Source organism: Capricornis sumatraensis, chromosome 9 (genome assembly GCF_032405125.1).
Source record: "Capricornis sumatraensis isolate serow.1 chromosome 9, serow.2, whole genome shotgun sequence".
Lineage (NCBI taxonomy): Eukaryota > Metazoa > Chordata > Mammalia > Artiodactyla > Bovidae > Capricornis > Capricornis sumatraensis.
Window position 1 is genome coordinate 21,514,125 of NC_091077.1, and position 20,121 is coordinate 21,534,245.

The window sequence follows — 20,121 nt, forward strand, 5'->3', positions numbered from 1 at the left end:
CTCTCAGGGCCTGGGTCAAGGGCTCCAGCCAAAATGGGGCTGTGTTTTGCCTCCTGTCCTGGTCACCGCTACCCCCTTGGGCTTTTTCTCCATCAGTCAAGGGAAACGTTCCTTTCTGCAGGACTGAGGGACGGTTCTTCACAGATCTGTCGCCAACCGCTACTGCGTCCCCTTTCCCAGTCAACAATTGGATGAACTCTTGGGGAGCAACCTGGGGAAGCAGCTGGGCCTATAAGCCTATTGGGGTGGGCCTGCACGACAGCTGGTGCGCCTGGACGACAGCTGGGGCCAGGATCCGGGAGCTGAAAAAGAGCCACGGCAGATCCTAGAGCCGAGAGATCCAAGTGGGAGCTATAGCAGGTTCTAGAGCAGGCGTGTTGCCCATAAAAGTCAGTGCATCCTAGGCCCTGCCCGGTAGACTAGGGCTGTTGCCAGAGGGCAGGGCCGGACTCCAGCTCGGAATCAGGGTCCCGCGGGTCTCCTCGAGCCTCCGGCAGACCTGTCCAAGCAAGCCAAGATCCTCCCCTAGTCCCGCGCCCCGAGCCCCGCGCCACGCACGGCGCAGGCGCGCAGACACTCCCCATAGCCGGAGGGGCCTTCCAGCCCCGCCCCTGCCGTGTGCGCATGGGCGGAGCCCAGAGGGGTGGGGTCTGCGTCGGGGCGGGGCCGAGCCTGGCCTATAAAGGCGAAGGCGACGCGACGCGCCCGGCTCCTCTCGGCTGTGGCGGCCCAGGCCGAGGAGTCCGCGGTGGTGGCAGCGGCGGTGGCGGCGCTGTTCCCCGCGCGGTCCGCGCAGCGGGGTCCGGGCTGCGCGTCTCGGGCGGCGGCACTGCGGCCCCGGCCCGAGTCCGACCCCGGTGAGTGTGGCCCTGCGACTCCGGCCCGGCCCGGCCCCGGCCCGGGCGCGGGGATCGGGCCCCAAGGAGCTTCGCCGCCCTGGCCCGGGCTCCCGGCGCAGCCGGCCGCGGCCACTCAACGCCCTCCTTTGTCTGCTCCCGCCTTCAGGGTCCCCTCCCCTGCCGCCCCTCTCCCACGGGCCGCCCCTCCGGGCCCCGCGTCCCCTCCCCCGCTGGCGGGGCCCGGACAGAAGATGGTGCAGAAGAAAACAGCCGAACTTCAGGGCTTCCACCGTTCCTTCAAGGTGAGGGTCAGGTCGGTTTGGGGGCGCCCAGGGCGGGACCACTGGACTTGGAGCCCGCCCCCAGTTCCCGCGGCTCATGCCAACCTCACCCTTTGCCTGTGGCTGCCCCAGCCTGGTATTCATTGCGGGGGGAGGTGATCCTGGGCCAGAGTCCAGTCTCAAGCACCCTGGGACCTGTGGGGTCTTTCTTCCCGGAGCTCCCCAGTCTGTGGGGCCTGTACCCATGTGTATCCATGAAGACCCCAGCCAGGCATGTGCTGGTATGGGGAGGGATTCAGTATGCCACAGTCAGTCCCTAGTGCCCTGGGGCCTCTGGGGTCTTTACTCCAAGAACCCCAGGCAGAACTGAGGGGCCCCTGCCCATGAGGGCCCCTGGCTGTGTGTCCCCTGCAGACCCCAACTAGTGTGCACTGCTGGGGTAGTCAGCAGCCATAGTCCTGTCCCCAGCGTCATGAGAGGGCTTGGGAGGGCTTGGGAGGGTCTGTTGGGTCCTTCCTCCAGGAGCCCCAGACAGGGCTGCAGTCCCCGGGACACCCTCCTGGGTGGTCTACAGAATGCGGCAGTGGATTGAATGCCTTCCCAGCTCTGCACCTCCCAGACACCCCAGGCCCAAGTGCTATTTCCTGTCAGAGCAGGAAGTTTCTGTGGCGGCCCCATGGCTGTGGCAGTCGAGTTCTGGTCTCAGATGAGCGAGTCTGGGGGGGCAGGCAGGTGTTAGGCAGGGGCCCCACAGAGCCTGGCCCTGGGGAGGCAGTGATGTCAATGGCCACCCCACCCCACTGGCCGGGTTATGTAATGGCTTCCCTGGGCCTTCTTGGGCAAGGACCTGTTGCCCTGTAGAGAAGGCAGGACCTGGGTGTGTGTGTGTGTGTGTCTGTGTCTGTGTATGTGCATGCTTGAGCTCCAGTGCCTACAGGTGAACTGCAACCACAGTAGGAGGAGCAAGCTGAGACTAGGTTAAAATTCCCAGCCCATCCAGGCAGCGTCCCAGGCCAGCGCCCCGCCCCTGCCCACACGCCTGTCATCCTGGCTTCCCCCTGCCTCCCGGGGCAGCTCCAGCCTTGGCCTGTCCAAGTGTTTGGGACTGGGCAGGAGCAGGGTGGACGAGAGACATCCCTGGTAGTGGTCTGTCCCCTCTGGGGGCTGGATGGGAGCCAAGATGGGGTTAGCATGTGGGGCCAGCATGGTGGCCAAAGCACACTTGAACTTTCTGGATGGTTCCACCCACCTCCTGCCAAGGCCTGCTGCCTGGAGGCCTGCAGCCAGGCCTAGGCCTGGTCTGGGTACACTGCCTGGTAGCACGGACTGGCCTCTGCAGGCCACACAACAGCCCTGCACCAAGGTGGGACTGTGGGAGCCCTGAGGGAGTTGGAAGGACCCTGGGCAGGGAGTCCTAGCTCTGAGGTGGCCCTCTTGGTGGCCAGGGCTGGCCACTCTCAGCATCTCCTCCAGCTGCACCCAGCTGCTCCCCTGGTCTGCCAGATGTCTCTGATGTGTTTTCCCCCTTTTAAGATGGGAAAGTAGAGGCTTGGAAGGCGTGAGCCTTCCCCCCACCCCACCCTGCAGGCCCTCTGCACTTGGTGACAAGGACACAGGAGCAGGCCTGCTGTCCCTTCGTCTTGGTGGCTTGGCCATCTCTTCTCCAGTGCTCTTTGCACTGGAGGCTAGGACGGGGCAGGGGGTTGGTCAGGACCCAGAGGCTCTCTCAGGTCCTTGCACCCTTTGGTAGTCCTACGATTCCCCCAGGTGCTCAGATCAGTAGGCTGGGGTCGGGTAGCTGGTGAGGAGCTGCTAGCCCCAAGCCTCACGTCCACTCCGGATCACCCCCAAAGCGCTACCCCTCCTCTCCTCCCCGGTGGAGGTGGTCACTCGGCGCCAACTTATTGGAGCAGATTGCCAGCGCCGGCGCAGCTGTGTCCCTGACCCCATGGGTGCCAGAGCCCTGGGCAGGCAGGGCAGGGGCTGGTGGCTGATCCCGCACACACTGGCTGCAGTGCTGCCTCCCTTCCTCGCCCCCGCCCGCTGGGCCTCCTAGCAACTATCTGCAGGCGGGTGGGGAGTCCGGGCGGGCCCACGCCTGTTTTTCAGCCGCTCCCTCTGACCTCTGCCTGCCCGTCTGCTGCCGGACTGGCTTCCGGGCCTCCTGTCTGAAGGAATCTGGCCTAGCCTCTTCTGCCGGTGGACCCCTGGGTGTTCCTGGAGGGTCTCCTGGCATTTCTTCTCTGTCAGATGGCCCTCCTGCCAAAGCCCTGGGTCCAGTTGTTCCAAGGCCCAGAGAGGGGCAGCAACTTGACCCAAGTCATCCACTGTCAGGGCTGGCACCATGGCTGTGTGTGCAGGGCCCCCACACCCACCTGAAGCCCTGGCCACCTGGTCTGCCCTGACTCGTGGAGCTCAGGAGAGCAAGCTGAGCTGGTGGGCCTCAGCGTCCCGACCCTCGTGCCTTGCCATGGCTGCCAGTCATCACGCTCAACCTGCTCTGCAGGAACATATTTATCCCAGTTGTCTTTTGTTGGGAGGAACCCTAGCCACCTTTGTTCCCGGGTTAGGGTCCCTTGCAGAGGACCTGGAGGCTGTCGGGGGTGACCTTGAGCTGGCCCCTGCTTGCTACACGGGTTGTTTCCTTAGCTGGACACCAGGGCCTGTGAGGGGTTCCCTCCTGTGGGCTGTGGCCAGGGCAGGGCTGGGCAAGGAGCAGCCAGTGCTCATGTGGCAGACCGTAGGCACCTCTCCCTTGTGTCCCTGCATGGGTCATGGTGCTGAGGATCTGAAAGCAGACGAGGAGGGGGTGAGAGCAGGAGAGGAGGCTCAGAGTTGGGGGATGGGGGTACATCACAGGCACTGTGGTGGGAAGAAGGTGCAGTGGGGACGAGAGGACAGTGTGAAGCAAAGGGGACCGTGCTGCCCCATTTCACAGAGGGGAAAACTGAGTCCAGGAGGCCATGGGAAAGCAGGCAGGGCCACCTGGCTGGCAGCCCCACCCAGGGAAGCCAGTGACTCAGTCCCTCCCAGTGGCTGCCCCACACCTTTGATCCCTGTGCCAAGTAGTGGTGCTGGCCCCATCCTGCAGGTGAACAGACCAGGGCTCATGACACAGCCTGGGCCCCACGGTAACTCAGGCCTGGCCTGGGAAGCGACACTCCCTACCTGCAACCAGCCTCTTCCTGTACCACATCCCCTCAGCATAGGCCCTGATGGCTGCAGGTGGGGAGTGAAGGGTCAATTTTCTGGTGGCCCAGCAAAGCCAGGCTTTGTGCCCCTCAGTGTGTGGACAGGGAGAGGGCCTGAGCTCTGTCCTTTCCTCTCCTGCAGGGGCAGAATCCTTTCGAGCTGGCCTTCACCCTAGACCAGGCCCGCCACGGGGAGCCTGACTTCAGTCCAGAGTGCCCAACCCGCCCTGGTGAGGGGCTGAGGGGAGGGCACGTCTCTGGTGGTGGAGCGGGGTAGGGGGGGGCTGGGCCGCCTCCCAAGCTGGTTGGGCCTTACCTCCAGCCCTCCCGGCACAGATATGCCCACGAGCCAGCCCATCGACATCCCTGATGCCAAGAAGAGAGGCAAAAAGAAGAAGAGATGCCGGGCCACCGACAGCTTTTCGGGCAAGTTTGAAGGTGAGCGGAGCGGGCTGGGGTGGGAGCTTTGGGAAGATGGGCTGGCCCAGGGAGGCTCTCACCTCCACCGCCGGGTCCACAGATGTCTACCAGCTGCAGGAGGACGTGCTTGGGGAGGGTGCCCATGCCCGTGTGCAGACCTGCATCAACCTCATCACCAACCAGGAGTATGCTGTCAAGGTGAGCCAGCCCATGGCACCGGAGCACGCCCCTTGCCTCTCCCCAGCAGCGCCAGGGTCTGGCACCACTAGAGGTGGCAGAAGGAAGGGAGCTGGCATCTGAGCTGCCAGACTGACAGCTGGGGAAAACCAGTGTCTAAAAATGGCCCCAAGGCTGGTGACTCAGGCCACCCCTGGGAATCTAGGTCAGCCCAGGCTGAGCCCCCAAGTCCAGGTGAGAAGTGACCAGGGGTGGCACGCCAGCACAGGTGGCCAAGAACCTGCTGCCAGAGGGGTCGCCGAGAGCTGGGGGTTCAGTCAGAGCCAGTGCTTCCGTGCTGGGTCATTCAGGCTCCTGTTCCAGGGCTAAGGAATGCTTCTGGGTATTTATACAGAGATCAAAACCCTGTACTCTGAGTCTGGGGAGGTGGGCAGCTGGGGAGACCAGGGCAGGCCTGTGAGAGCCTCCTGCCTACCCTGTGCTGCCCTGACCCAGGGTGTGGCCACGCAGCCTGTGTGCCTGGCCAGGCATCAGACCCCACCTTCTGAGAAGCCTTCCAGGCTTCTGGGCTGGGTGAGGTCATGGGAGGCTGGTTGCCCAGGAAGGAGGGCCAGGTACTCCAAGGCAAGCAGAACTGGCTGGAAACCTCAGGCCTTGGCGGAAGCCTGGTGACCTGGGTGGCTGTGGCCCCTGCCCCTTGGGAGTGCCCGGGTGGGGTGGGTGATGGTGCCACAGGACTGGACACCTAGCATCAAGCACTCTCTGCATGGTTGGGGGGCTCCCGAACCCTCCTTTCTACGGGCCCTGCTGGGCAGGCTGGCTCCTGTCACTCTGACGGACAGGGAGACCAAGGTGGGGAGTGGTTAGGCTAGGTGTTTGGGTGGGAACCCCAGAAGGCCACATCCCTCCTGAGAGGGACTGCTGTCTCCTCCATGGAGTGGGGGCCCTAGCCATGTTCCCAGGAGATGGGATGAGGTTCAGTTAACTCCAGAAGGGCATGACTGGTGGCACTGTGTCAAGGAGCCCCTGGAATTTGTTGGGCAGGTGTATCTGTCACTCGACAGGTGGGAGAGCACTTCGGGTGACGGCCCATTGGCCAGTGGACATGGTGCCAGCTTGTTGCTGGAGCCTGGCCAGCAGAACACACCATAGGCATTCCCCTAGGCTGCTGGTGGGCCGGAGCCCCAAGCATGCTGGTGACCAAGCCTGTCCACCCACCCAGTGAGAGGGAGCCCAAGGTCCAGCCTAGGAAGAAGGTCCCAGCAGGTGCTGGGGGTGTTCCCCAGATTAGCATGGGACTGGGAGACAAGATGTGGTGATGTGGTGCCCGGGGAAGGAAGAGAGCTTGGCGGGAGCTAGTTGCCCCAGGCGCCCCTACTCCCCTGGGTGGGGTGTGAGTCACCACAGTGGCCCCCAGTCTCCTGCTCTGGGCGGTGGGGTGGGGGGGGCACCTCGTCTAAAGAACCTGGTGCCCTGAAGGGATAAGTTGCAGGGGCTCCAGGTCCAAATCGGCCTGCTCCAGAAGGAGAGCTCCAGCTCCTCTCTGCCTCTCCTGCCATGTCACCCCTCCTGGGAGGCCTCTGGGGACATGCTGCCCTGTTTGTGCTGACACCACAGTTTGACTTCCGGTAAATTCTGGGCCCCCGTAGGAGAGCTCTGCTTTCCGGAGCTTAAAAGTCTAAGCTCTGATGAGTTTCAGGCATGACCCAGGGGAAGTTTCTGGCGGGCTGTGGAGGATCCGGCTGGCCCAGTTGTGTTTCTGTATGTGTGTCGGTCCTCACCACTCGTATATCCCCCACCCCCGGCCGTTTCAGATCATTGAGAAGCAGCCGGGCCACATTCGGAGCAGGGTTTTCAGGGAAGTGGAGATGCTGTATCAGTGCCAGGGACACAGGTAATGTGACCTAGCCTCGTCACAGCACTGGGCCCCTAGCCACCTTTCAGTGGATAAATGGGCCCAAGAGCCTCCTCATCACCCACAGTGGCCACTTAATGAGCACCCACTGTGTGCCAGGCCCTGTGTTGTGGGTGGGCCCAGTGGTGGGCAAGCCAGACAGTCCGAGGTGGGCAAGGTGGAAGCAGGCCCATGGCCCTAGGCCCATGCCTCCTGCCGGCAGGTGGAGGTGGAGGAGGCGCACCCCTCCTGGGCAGGGCTGTGGCTGCGGCTGCACGCGGGCCTGAGGAAGCCTCAACCCTTCCCCTGCCCCTCTGCCCTGCACCCCAGGAACGTCCTCGAGCTGATTGAGTTCTTTGAGGAGGAGGACCGTTTCTACCTGGTGTTTGAGAAGATGCGGGGTGGTACGTGTGGCCTGGCTCAATTTCTGTCTGGATCCCGATGGGCCTGGGGGCTCAGGGCCACCAAGGAGAAACTTCCAGGGGGCCTGCCCATCAGAGGGACATTAGGGGTCCAGGGTGGTGGCCCCAGCTCAGGTTGGAGTACTTAGGACTCAAAGAAGCCAGAGTGGGGGCTTCCCTGCCAGGGTGGGGTGGGTGCTGGGCATTGGGCAGTGGAGGTGACACCTGTGTATTCTGGCCCAGGCTCCATTCTCAGCCACATACACAAGCGGCGGCACTTTAATGAGCTGGAGGCCAGCGTGGTGGTGCAGGACGTAGCCAGTGCCCTGGACTTCCTGCACAACAAAGGTGGGTGGCTTGCACCCAGTCCACCTCCCCAGGACCCCTGAAAAGCGTGCCCACCCACCCTTGACCTTGGTTTTTGGTTCTCCCGGCAGGCATCGCCCACAGGGACCTAAAGCCGGAAAACATCCTCTGTGAGCACCCCAACCAGGTGAGGGGTACAGAAGGGGGTGGCTTTCCTTTCTGACCAGGCCCCCAGGACCCAGCCCTCACAGCCCGTTCCAACCCCACCCAGGTATCCCCCGTGAAGATCTGCGACTTTGACCTGGGCAGTGGCATCAAACTCAACGGGGACTGCTCCCCCATCTCCACCCCAGAACTGCTCACCCCGGTGAGGGCCTGCGAGGAGGGGCAGTGCTGGCAGGGGCGGAGGGGGCGGGAATGGTCCCGAATCCGGTCCCAGACCGCAGTTGCATAACCTCAAGGTGTGGATCCTGCTTGACTGCTGAGGCCTCAAAGTTTGAGCTTCCGCTTAGCAACAGCCGCTGATTGGCTGGGCAGGGCCGCAGCCGAGTCTGTGGGCCTGGGCGTGCTCCCGGCACCTGTTGATTGGGTGGGGGTGAGGGTTGGGGGTGGGGCCGGCTCCCTCGGTGGCTTCTGATTGGCCGGCAGGGCGAAGGAGGGGCTGTTTTCTTTAGTAGCCTCTGATTGGCCGGGCACGGGCTTCAGGAAGTCCAAGTCAGTGAGCCCCCTCCCGCCTCCGCCGGCCCTAACGCCCTGCCTTCGCCTACAGTGCGGCTCCGCGGAGTACATGGCCCCGGAGGTAGTGGAGGCCTTCAGCGAGGAGGCCAGTATCTACGACAAGCGCTGCGACCTCTGGAGCCTGGGCGTCATCCTCTACATCCTGCTCAGCGGCTATCCGCCCTTCGTGGGCCACTGCGGCAGCGACTGCGGCTGGGACCGCGGGGAGGCCTGCCCCGCCTGCCAGGTGCGAGTGGCGGCCTGCTGTGCACCCCTTCCCCAGCACCCCGCCAGGCCTGCCTCGGCCTGCACACACACTCGTACACACAGGCTGTGCACCTTCACCGCGGCCTGCCTGGTGCACCCCAAGGCCTGGTCTATGTACACACTTGCCCGCTACCCTGGGGACCGGCTCGTGCACCCCCCAGGGCTGCCCTGTTTGCACACAAACCCACACCCAACCGCAGATCCTGTCTTGTGTACCTCTGAGCACCCCTTAGGGCTTGGCCTCCAACCGCTGGCCACATTAGCAGGCCACTGCCTCTTCGTTTCCAAAGGCAAGGCCTATGGTTTGGGGTGGTCAGGTTCTAGCCTTCTATAGACCACCTGAGGCTCAGGCGTCATGGCCTGATTTCCCCTTGATTCAGCTCACTCCAGTAGAGCCCAAGTGCCTCCCGGAAGCCACTCTCTGGCCCAGCCTCCCAGTACCCCTGCTTTGCTAGCTGAGCTCAGAACACTTTCCCTAAGCCCAGGCCCAGGTCACACGGGATGTGGTGGAGGAGGGGTGCTCCTCCAGGTCTGGGTTTGCCCATCCAGGCACTGGGGACATGGGCTCAGCCCTTGCTAGTTGCAGCTGACCCCTCTCCCCGTGTCCTCTCCAGAACATGCTGTTTGAGAGCATCCAGGAGGGCAAGTACGAGTTTCCAGATAAGGACTGGGCCCACATCTCCTTTGCTGCCAAAGACCTCATCTCCAAGCTCCTCGTCCGCGATGCCAAGCAGAGACTGAGCGCTGCCCAAGTCCTGCAGCACCCCTGGGTGCAGGGGGTGAGTGGGAGCCCCAGGAAGCGTGGGAGTACTCAGACCTCCATCAAGCCTCTGCCAATGGGCCAGGGTTACTCAGAGCAAGGGTCGAAGAGCCCCAGAGTGAGCTAGGGCACAGTAGGGAAACCCCCACTGCCTGCTGGCCAAGTTCAGTCTGCACTGCAGGCGCTCCTTGTTGCCAAGCTGTGTCCAGGAGGTGCTGGGGCCTCTTTTCTCGAACAGCGTCAAGCTGAGGTCAGCCAGGTGGCACTCGGGCAGCAAGCCAAGGTAGATTCATGGCCTGCCAACGGCAGTTCCAGGCTCTCTACCCACCAGTCTGGGAAAAGCGCGATGTGTCTGTCTTCTGCCCAGTGGTCGTCCCAGGGGGCAGGTGCTTAGGCCAAAGGTCGGCACCGTGGGGAGCAAAGACTCAAGGTGGAGGGGGCTTCCACCCTCTTCCAGGAGCTGGGAACCACCTGGAAGGGGCAGCTGTGCTGAGAGGCAGGCCCCGCCCCCAACTTAGCGGGTTGGTGCGCTGCGTTCACCGCCCCTGTGCTCTGGTGTTCTCAGAGTCAGCCGGGCGCCACGCGGGCGGGCGGGCTCTCCTCTCCAACCTCGCCTCTCCTGTCTTCTTGCAGTGCGCCCCGGAGAACACCCTGCCCACGCCCATGGTCCTGCAGAGGTGAGGCCCTAAGTGGGGAGCCCCAAGTCCATGAGGGGCGCTGAATGTTAAGATGTAAAAAACCCTTTCAGTCCTAGGGCAGGGAAGCTGTCCAAGCGCTTGGGTGTCCTCCTGTTAGGTGCAGAGTTTGTGACTCCACGGGGGGAGTTTGTGACTCCAACCCACTGCCGCCCCAGCCCCACACCCACCCATCGGAGACTGGGACCTTTTAGGGTCTGCGGTCCCTCCTTGGTGACCCCCACCCCCGCCCGGTCCCCAGGAACAGCTGTGCCAAAGACCTCACTTCGTTCGCGGCCGAGGCCATTGCCATGAACCGGCAGCTGGCCCAGCGCGAGGAAGACGCCGCGGAGGAGGAGGCGGAGCAGGGCCAGCCCGTGGTCATCCGAGCTACCTCACGCTGCTTGCAGCTGTCCCCGCCCTCCCAGTCTAAGCTGGCCCAGCGGCGGCAGCGCGCCAGCCTGTCCGCGGCCCCCGTGGTCCTGGTGGGAGACCACGCGTGACGCCTTCCTTCCCTCTGTACATAGGCCTTCCCCACCTGTCAGATCTAAAAAGATTTTTTAAGCTATTGCCCGCCCGCCATGACCAGCGGGCTCCCCTCCCCCCATCCCTTCCTTCCCCCTCCCGGCTGGATTCCGAGGCGCTCTGCTCAGCTCGGGGGTCTTTTTATATAAGGTTTTTGCTGTTGGTTTTTTTTTTTTTCTTTTTCTCTCCCCGCAACCCCCTCTTCCAATGGTGTTAAAAGCAAAGCAGGCTCCGGGGGGAGAGCTGCGGGCGCGCGGCTGGGTGGGCCCTCCCTCCCGCCGCCCCGCCCGGGACGCCTCGGCCACTGTGAAGGCCCCTCCCTCCCCCCGCGGGACTCAAGAGAGGAGGGCGTGGCGTCTCCTGGGCCGGGCGGGGCCCCGCCGCCCTCTCTGGCCCTCGCGGTGTTTTCAGGGACCGGTCCACCCCCCACCTCCCCTGGATGAGACGGCAGCTTCTTCCCTCCCCATAGACACCCTGGTGGGCGGCGGGGCCGGGGGTTTCTCAGGTCTCCGCAGTCGCGGGAGCGGAGCCTGGGGCGGGGAGGGCGGAGTGACGCCCACTGGACACCCCACCCCTCCCGCCGACTGACAATCGGGGCTCCCTCGAACCTTGACCTTAAGCTGCAGCTGATGGGCCCTCCTCTGGCCCCTCCACTGGGGACTGCCCACCCGGGAGGAGGGCGCCAGGGCAAGCGGGAGGGGCTGGACAGGCGCCCGTCAGCCGACGTGGGGGTCCCACGGACCCCAGACCCGGGCACCCGAGTGCCCCTTCTCAGGGCTCAGTCTGACCACGGCCACGTCCTGCCCGGCCGCCCCGCGGGTCCGGTGTGGATGCCCCGTCAGCCCCCTCCCCCACCCCGGGCGGTGTCTCTGCCCCGCCCACCTTCAGGAAAAGGCCGCAGCTGCTGCCCGGTCCGCCCGCGCCCGAGTCAGATGTTGTCGCGTGACCCGCCGGTCTGGGGAGTCTGGGCCCTCCCCGATCTGACGCCTGGGCTTCGGGTGGGAGACACTATGCAATACACAGGCTTCCTTTTCTACGTGCACAGGGGCTTCTGCCGGGGCGGGGGCGGGGTGGCGGGCGCGGGCAGGCGGTCCCCAGGGTCCCGGCCGGCTTCTGCGGGTACCCCGATCTGGCTTCTAGTCGTTCGTTCTGTTTCGTTAGTTTTCTAAAACAAAAGTTGACTTCCCTTCCCTGTTCTTGAAGAATACTTGAATGCGGGGGGAGGGGTTCGAGGCGTGGGGAGCTCGGCGCAGTCTCGGTGGTCCCCCCACGTCTGGATGTTGCCACAGTCCTAGGTGGCTGGTGGGGGCCGCCTCCCCTCCCCGCCCGCAGGATCTGTGGACTGGCCTTTCCAAAGACTCCGGGGGTGGGGAGGCAACCCCCCCACCATCATTTCTCTCCCATTTGTGATTCCACGTTTTGCAGCCGAGAATTCTGCCTTTTTGTAAAAAAAAAAAAAAAAAAAGAAACAACGGACTCTCGCCCGCTGCGAGGCGCCATGGCCATTTTACTCGGGAAAGCTGAGCTGTGAGCCGCTTTTTTTTTTTTTATTTTTTAAATCCAAAGGTGGGACATCCACTTCCTCCCCGCTGTCTCGAACAGTGCGGCCCGGAGGACTGGTCAGAACCGTTACTGTGAATGAGCCTGGCTGTCAGGCTTCTCCGGCGCTGGGGGAAGGGGGCACAGCAGTGTTTCAACGTTAAGATGGGTAAAAAAAAAAAAAAATTTTTTTTAAGTGGGGGAAAAACATCCAAGCACTTTAACTCCACTCTACCAGGTGAGCTGATACAGCTCAGAAGTTTTCCTTTTCACCAACTGTCAATGCCGGAATTTTGTATTCTGTTTTGTAAGGATTTAATAAAAGTCATAAAAACCCGTTTGCATGCTCACGTTGCGGCTTTCTGTTGTCCTGCAACAAACTGCCCCAAACCTAGTGTCCCATGTTGTTATTCCTGGCAGTGCTATGAGTCAAGGATGCAGACAGGGCTTGAAAGGCTCAGTTTGTCCTTGTGCTAGGACACCTGGGTCCTCCACTGGGAAGGTTCATCACCGTGGGCTGGGCTCATACTGAGGCCGGAACCTGGGCCAGGTGCCCACAGGGGGTCTCTTGTGTGACTTGGGCTTCCTCATGTGGCTGGCTGATCTGAGCAGCCTGGCTTCAGAAGTCATGCTGCATGGCCTCCCCAAGTCCAAGGTCAGTGGAGGTCAGCAAGCAGCTGTCCCAGGTCCAAAGGGAGGGAGGAAAACAGCTTTGAGTTGGGGTGGGGCACCTCTGGACAATGCAACGTAATTCAACAAAACCCAGTAATTCAGACCTCCCCCTCATGGCTGGCCCTCCTCCCTCTCTAGACTCCTTTCTCAGCTGTGATTATATTCCTGCCATCTGCAGGTCTTTGCTGGACAGCCAGGGCTGACTTCAGATCCTGGCGGGAAGAGGGAGAAGCAGTGTGTTAGGGAGGGCTTCCGGGAGGCAGAAGCCAAAGGGTAGGGGGCTGTGAAGTCCAGTGGTTAAGGACAGCAGACAGGCTGGAACTCCAGGCCCTTTCAGACTGCTGTGCTTATCAGTTCCCTCATCTGACAGCAGGGGTCTTGAGGAAAAGCCAGGTGAAACCAGCAGGTAGCACAGCAAGAAGACAAGAAGAAAGCAGTCCAGCGGTTAGGACAACGTGCTGCCAATGCAGGGGGCATGGGTTTCATCCCTGGTTGGGGAACTAACATCATACCATGTGGTGCCACCAAAGGGTTGGAGGGGGGAAATCCTCTGCAGGGCCTGGAATGGGCCGGTCTAGGATCAGCCCCTGGAGCCTTCTGTGTGTCTGGCTTCTGTCTCCAAACAGCACGTCCTCAAGATTCACATGTGTTGCAGCGTGCGTTGGTGCCTCTCTCCTCTTCACACCTGAGTCATAGCCCCATTGTCTGGACCACACTTGTGTTTATCTGCTACCCACCGATGGACACTGAGGCGTCCTGCTTTCTGGAGTAGCGAGTTGTGCTGCTGAGAACACATAGCATATGTTTGCCTGGATGTTGTTTCATTGCCCTTGGGTGGACACCCATAGAAGGAATGCGAGCAGGGCACAGGCCCCATTGGATGTCATTTCAGAAGGACTGATCTTGATGCCATGTGGAGTGTGGGCTAGGGGCCAAAGGACCCCGTGGGGCACCACTGTCTCCCTTGCAGCCAGCCCAGTGAGGGCTGACAGGCCTACAAGGGTGGAGCCCACAGAGCAGATAGGTGCTTTGCAGGGAGTGGTATCTAGCGGTGCTTAGGGACAGCCTGGATGTTGTGAAGTGGGGCTCAAAGGGGGCTCTCCCAGCTGCTCGGAAGGCTTCCTGGAAAGGCGTAGGCACTGGGATCCCCTCTCTTGCCTAGGACCCCAGGCTTGGCAAGTGGCACCTCCTCCCTGACTTGGCCCTACCTGAGGAATCTTCAGGGATACCTTGGAGCCTGGCCCCGCTCCTGCATTTGCTCAGCCGCCCTCTGGAGCCCTCTTCTCAAACCCCACAGCTACCCTGCCCCAGCCAGGACCACGGCCCCCTGCCTAGTTTCCCCAAAGCCCGAGCTCAATGCTGTCCCTTGCCCGGCCTGGCACATGCGAGGGAAATGGGGTGGGTGCCACATGCTAAGCCACCACCCTCCCAGGTGGCATGGGGCCCTGCCTAGCCCTGCCAGACCACGCCACTGACCTCTGCCTGCCCCCTGCCGCCTGCCAAGACCCGGCCACCAGGCACAGCTTGTTCTCTCAGCTGCAGCCCTAAGTTTGATGTTTGCGGTTTCCTCTCGGCCGGCCCCACCCCTCCTAGGCCGACCCCGCCCCTTTCAAGGCCGGCCCCACCCATCCCAGGCCGGCCCCGCCCCTTTCACGGCCGGCCCCGGCCTTTCCACGTGGAGGAGTGGCAGGAAAATCCTGGAGACAGAGGAGCTGAAGGCTTTCCGGGGTGGCGTTGGGGCCTTCTGTCTGCGCCTCAGGAAACGGAGCTCAAGGCAGGCAGCTGGTCCAGGGCTTCTGCAAAATGGACCTGTCACCCCGAGATTACGAGGAATCACGGGTGATTCTGGAGCTGCCCTCCCCCAGCTTCCACAGTGCTAAGGATAGGGAAAACAGGGCTAGTGTACGTCCCGACATTTTGTATTATCGTCCCAGCTTGTAAAGCACGCACGCCTCCCTGCGTTGGAAGGCTGGAGTCTTAGCTGCTAGACTGCCAGGGAAGTCCCTTAAAACTTTTTTTAAAGAAATATTTACTTATTTATTTGAAAAGACCCTGATGTTGGGAAAGATTGAAGGCAGGAGGAGAAGGGGACGACAGAGGATGAGATGGTTGGATGGCATCACCGACTCAATGGACATGAGTTTAGGTAAACTGCGGGAGTTGGTGATGGACAGGGAGGCCTGGCGCCTGAACTGAACTGAACTGATTTATTTATTAGGTTGCATTAGGTCCTGCATAGTTCTTCTGTGTATTCTTGCCACTTCTTAATTTCTTCTGCTTGTGTTAGGTCCTTACCATTTCTGTCCATTATCATGCCCACCCTTGTATGAAATGTTCCATTGGTATCTCTGATTTTCTTGGACAGATTTCTAGTCTTTCCTATTCTATTGTTTTGCTCTATTTCTTTGCATTATTCATTTAAGAAGGCCTTCTTATCCCTCCTTGCTATTCTCTGGAACTGTGCATTCAGTTGGGTATGTCTTTCCCTTTCTCCTTTGCCCTTCACTTTTCTTCTTTCCTCAGTTATTTGTAAAGACTCCTCAGACAACCACTTAGCCTTCTTGAATTTCTTTCTCTTTGGGATAGGTTTGGTCACTGCCTCCTGTACAATGTTACAAACCTCCACCCACAGTTCTTTAGGCACTGTCTACCAGATCTAATCCCTTGAATCTATTTGTCACCTCCACTGTATAATCATAAGGAATTTGATTTAGGTCATATCTGAATGGTCTAGTGGTTTCCCCTACTTTCTTCAACTTAAGCCTGAATTTTGCAATAAGGAGTTCATGATCTGAGCCACAGTCAGCTCCCAGCCTTGTGCTTGCTGACTTAGTTGTAGCATGCAGGATCTTTAGTTGCAGTTTGCGGGATCTAGTTCCCTAACCAAGGATTGAACCCAGGCCTCCTGCAAGAGGAGCATGAAGTCTTAGCCACTGGGTCACCAGGGAAGTCTCTCAAAACTGTTTTTTAAAAAAGAAATTTTATTTAAAAAATAACGTGAAATAGGCCAGATACAAAAGGTCACATAATGTGTGATCCCACTTATGTGAAGCGTCCACAACAAGCAAATCTCATTGAAGACAGAGAGTGAGTTCCTGGTTGTCAGGGGCTGAGGATGACAGCCGGTGGCACTGGGTTTCTTTTGGGGTGATGGAATGTTCTGGAACTACAAGTCATGGTTACACAGCCCTGTGAATATGCTAAATGCCGCTAAAGTCTTCATTTTATCTTATTTGGTTGTGCCATGGAGTAGGTGGGATCTTGGCTTCCCCACCAGGGTTTGAACCTGTGCCCCTTGCAATGGAAGCCTGGAGTCTTAACCACTGGACCATCAGGGAATTCCCTGAAGTGTTCATTTTAAATGGGTGAATTTCATATTCTGTGAATTTCCCTGCAATAAGAATGAAAAAGATGACAGGACTGAGTCTGTACTGAGTCTGGGACACAGTAAGTGCTCACTCAGTGTATGGGAAAGTGATTTATCACCAGCACAGGCGTCTCCACCCTAGAGTTTAGGGATTTGTTGCAGGTTTTGTTCCCAATGCTGTCATTAGTCCGCACACCAGGCCCTCCTGGTGGTTCATCCTCACAGCTTCTTTCATCATCCCGTCCCAGGAAACTGCAGCCTGTCCTGGTCTTTGACTCACCCAGAAAGAAGACAAACTGGTTTAAAGTGAAGCGTGATGAAATTCAGTCAGAGGAAGGACTTACCTCGTTGGTTGAAGCCTGGATGGGGTGAGCTGGCACAGGAAGGAGGAAGGGAGGGCTGGGTTCTTGGGGCAGGGCCCATGAATGAGCCAGGCGCTCCCAGCCCGACTGCTCACCTCTGGGATTTGGACGAGTGTCTGGAGCCCGGTGGCTCTGGGTTCATCATGTGCCGTGAACCCTCTCTGGTCCTAACACTGGGCTGTGTTCATCTCTTCCATCTGCTGGGACTTATGCTCCCCTTCATACAGGGTTTGGGGTTTGTGGGCAACTTTGGGAAGGTGCTGTGGGGTTTCCATGACATCTACCAGTTCCAGCTCTCTCCTGCCTTGGTTTCCCTTTGATGACCTCGTGAGAGGAAGCCACCAGAGGGGGTCTGCCCAGTGCCACATCCTTGGCTCAGGGACCAAGGAGGCCTCCAGGATCTGGGCCCTGGGATGGTGGTGTGGAAGGGCCCTGGGGAGAGTGTCTGGTGGCAAGTCCCCAGCACAGACTGGGGGACAAACAGGGATGCGATCCTGTTGCTAGCGCTTTTGTTCTGTTTTGACCGTGCCACATAGCATGTGGGACTTTAATTCTGCAACCAGGGATCAAACCCGTGCTCTCACAGTGGGAGCGCAGAGCCTTCACCACTGGGCCACAAGGGAAGCCCTGTGTCCAAAGGGGCATCCACTCCACAGGTACAAGAACCACATGAAGGTTGTGAGTTGGAGCCCTGGTGCCCCCCAGCCGAGGTTATCAGCCCAGTGGGTCACCCTTGTCCAGTCTCTGGTCCCATCATGGTCCTTACTTCCTGGACCGCTTCTCACTTCACTGGGGGACTGATGCCAAGCACACCATGGTGAGAAAGCTGCTCATCACCACTCCAAACCTGGGCCAGGACCCTCGCCTGGGCCTAAAATTTAAGGGGGTGCAAACTGCCTGCAATGCAGGAAACAGGTTTGACCCTTGGGTCAGAAAGATCCCCTGGGGTGGGAAATGGCTACCCAATCCAGTATTCTTGCCTGGTAAATCCCGTGGACAGAGGAGCCTGGCGGGCTACAGTCCATGGGGTTGCAAAAAAAGTCGGACACAACTGAGCAACTGAGCACGCACACACACAAATTTGGTCATGGAGGTAATGTTTGTGCTGAGAATGTTTGCTGGAAGACCAGTGAATTCCCAGCAGTTGTAAGAACTAACATTTCCCCTAGTGGTAACATTGTGCAAAAGTCTATTACAATGTCACAAGCAGGATCCTGACATGCTACAATCTTATTAGCAAGTAACCACTTTCTCTTATTCACTTGTGTGTTTGCAGTTCCTCCTCCCTTTGGTCTCAAAGTAAAACAAAACTCCACTTATTTCTTGTGCTCACTTGAAAATATGGGGTTGCCCAAAAAGTTTGGGTTTTTCTCTAAGATGTCATGGAAAAACCTGAACAGAATTTTGGGCCAACCCAGGAGAAGGTATCGGGGGGCCATGGAAGCAGGTGCCTTCTGGTAGGACCTCCTGGAGCAGTGAGCCTGTTCTCTGTCTTTGCAGCTATCAGCCACATGTGGCTACTGAGCAGGTGCAACGTGGCCAGTGCAGTTGAGTTCCCTTTCATTTATTTATTAATACATTTCTTTGGTCTAGGGGGAATACTGTCCTCCCTACCCCTTTGGAGAATGCAGGTCGCAAGGCCCAGTATCTGTGTTTCACCCCCAGTCCTTGGTTGATCCTCAGTCTGTTTGTCCTGAGCCTCAGCCGTATGGTTGGTGCTCAATAAATGTAGTGGGACAGGCTGAGTGAGTGAGGCATCTGGATGGGTGGTCTCTCCTGGCCTTCTAATCAGCTCCATATGGTTCTGGCCCTGGCATGTGAGACTGGGTTTGTGCTCAATATGCCCATCTGGAAAATGGGTCAAGGCACTGGAGTACCAGGAGAGTAGGGTCCCCCATCCTTCATACCTTTACCTCTTGCTGGTGCAGATCCTTGGGTCTCACTCCCCCTGATGGCCACATGAGGGAATACACCCCATCTGCAGAGGTGTGCCGCTGGTGGTCGCTCAGATGGTAAAGAATCTGCCTGCAGTGCAGAAAACCCAGGTTCCACCCTTGGGTCAGGAAGATCCTCCGGACAAGGGAATGCAACCCACTCCAGTATCCTTGCCTGGAGAATCCCATGGGCAGAGGAGCCTGGTGGGCTACAGTTCATGGGTTGCAGAGAGTCAGACACAACTGAGCGACTAACACACACGCACACCCCACCAGGACGCACACCACAGAGCAAGACTTGGAAGCAGGGCTCAGGGACCCAGTGGGAGCGGGAGCACCCTATGCCCTGCATTTGAGGCTGGGGGCGCTCTGGGTATCTCAGCAGGGAGGAGGTGTCTCAGATGGGGACACGGAGGAGGTGCAGCCGTGGGAGTCACCCGCCCGCAGGCGTGGAGCGGATGTGTCCTTAGCTGGAGCGCGGCCTCCCTCACACTCTCCTCTCTGCCTGTCTTCCTGTCGTTAAGGAAGTTACGTGTTTGTCAGTTCCACATCAGAACCACTTTACATCCCAGAATAAACATATGTAAAATATATTTGCACCATGGGCTGAAAAAGAATCCCAAGGGAATAAATGTTTCAATTTGCAATGTCCACGATTTTCCTGATAGCCAGGGATGGCGCGGGCCCTGCCCACAGAGTAACCATCCTCCCACTGCCATGGGACCCGGGGGATCCCCATGCCTGGTGTGTCAGGTCACGTCACCTGCAGGCCTACCCTTTGGAGTGCTTGTCTGGTCTTGTTTGTTTTGCTTCCTTGGCTGAGCATGTTTGGTATCAGGGGCCTCCCCTGGCTCAGGGAGGAGCCAGGAAGGGGGAACTTCACCTTGTGAAGAATTTAGGTGCCCAGAACCTTCTGGGAGACGAGGACTTGGAGGCAAGGGAGAAGCAGAGGTTGGGGGAGCTCAGGTGACTGAGCCCCAGACCTCCTACCTCTCCAGAGGTGTAAGAGCTTTCTCAATCGCTCGTTCACTCCCTTGCTCATTCTTCCTTTCTTTTATGTTTGGTTGCACCTTGAGGCACATGGGATCTTAATTCCCTGACCAGAGATCAAACCTGGGCCCCTGCACTGGAAGCATGGAGTCCTAACCGCTGGACCTCTAGGGAAGCCCCAGGAGGTAGAAGATTTATCTTCAAACCCTGCATTGAGGGCCATTTGGGTGGAACTGCCAGTCTTGGTTGCCTGTCTTGTGCGTTCCCTTCCATTTATTTATTTATTGAATTAAAAAAATGTTTGTTATTGAATTATAAGTTGATTTACAATATGGTGGTAATTTCTGCTGTCCAGCAAAGTAATTCAGTTATATATACAGTTTTTTTTTAAGTCACCACTTTTAATTAATTAACTTGGCTGCCTCGAGTCTAGTTTCGATACGTGGAGCTAGTTGCTTTGAGGCATGTGGGATCTTAGTTCCCTGACCAGCGATGGAACCTGAGTCCCCTGAATTGGAAGCTGGATTCTTAACCATTGGATCACCAGGAAAATGCCCACATTCTTTTATTTTTTTGTATTCTTTTCCATTGTGTTTTATCACAGGATATTAAATAGAGTTTCCTGTGCTATGCAGTAGGACCTTGTTTATCCATCCTATATGTAATAGTTTGCATCTGCTAGCCTCAAGCTCCCAATCCTTCCCTCTCCTACCCTCTTCCCCTTTGGCAACCATAAGTCTGTTCTCCATGTCTGGAAGTGTGTTTCTGTTTCACAGATAGGTTCATTTGTGCCGGGAGCCAGTGT

At 58.9% G+C, this 20,121-nt stretch overlaps 1 protein-coding gene across 1 annotated transcript; it reads left to right on the forward strand.

The window, feature by feature from the left end:
- Positions 1 to 847: 847 nt before the first annotated feature.
- MKNK2 (MAPK interacting serine/threonine kinase 2) lies at positions 848 to 12,153 on the forward strand. Its single transcript, XM_068979458.1, has 14 exons — positions 848 to 857; positions 1,006 to 1,141; positions 4,454 to 4,541; positions 4,648 to 4,749; positions 4,832 to 4,929; positions 6,723 to 6,802; positions 7,133 to 7,206; positions 7,447 to 7,551; positions 7,641 to 7,696; positions 7,781 to 7,876; positions 8,279 to 8,473; positions 9,108 to 9,272; positions 9,887 to 9,930; positions 10,190 to 12,153. Exons 2-14 carry the CDS (start codon positions 1,091 to 1,093, stop codon positions 10,428 to 10,430), a joined length of 1,395 nt encoding a protein of 464 aa, XP_068835559.1. The 5' UTR covers positions 848 to 857; positions 1,006 to 1,090; the 3' UTR covers positions 10,431 to 12,153.
- The last annotated feature ends 7,968 nt before the right edge of the window (positions 12,154 to 20,121 follow it).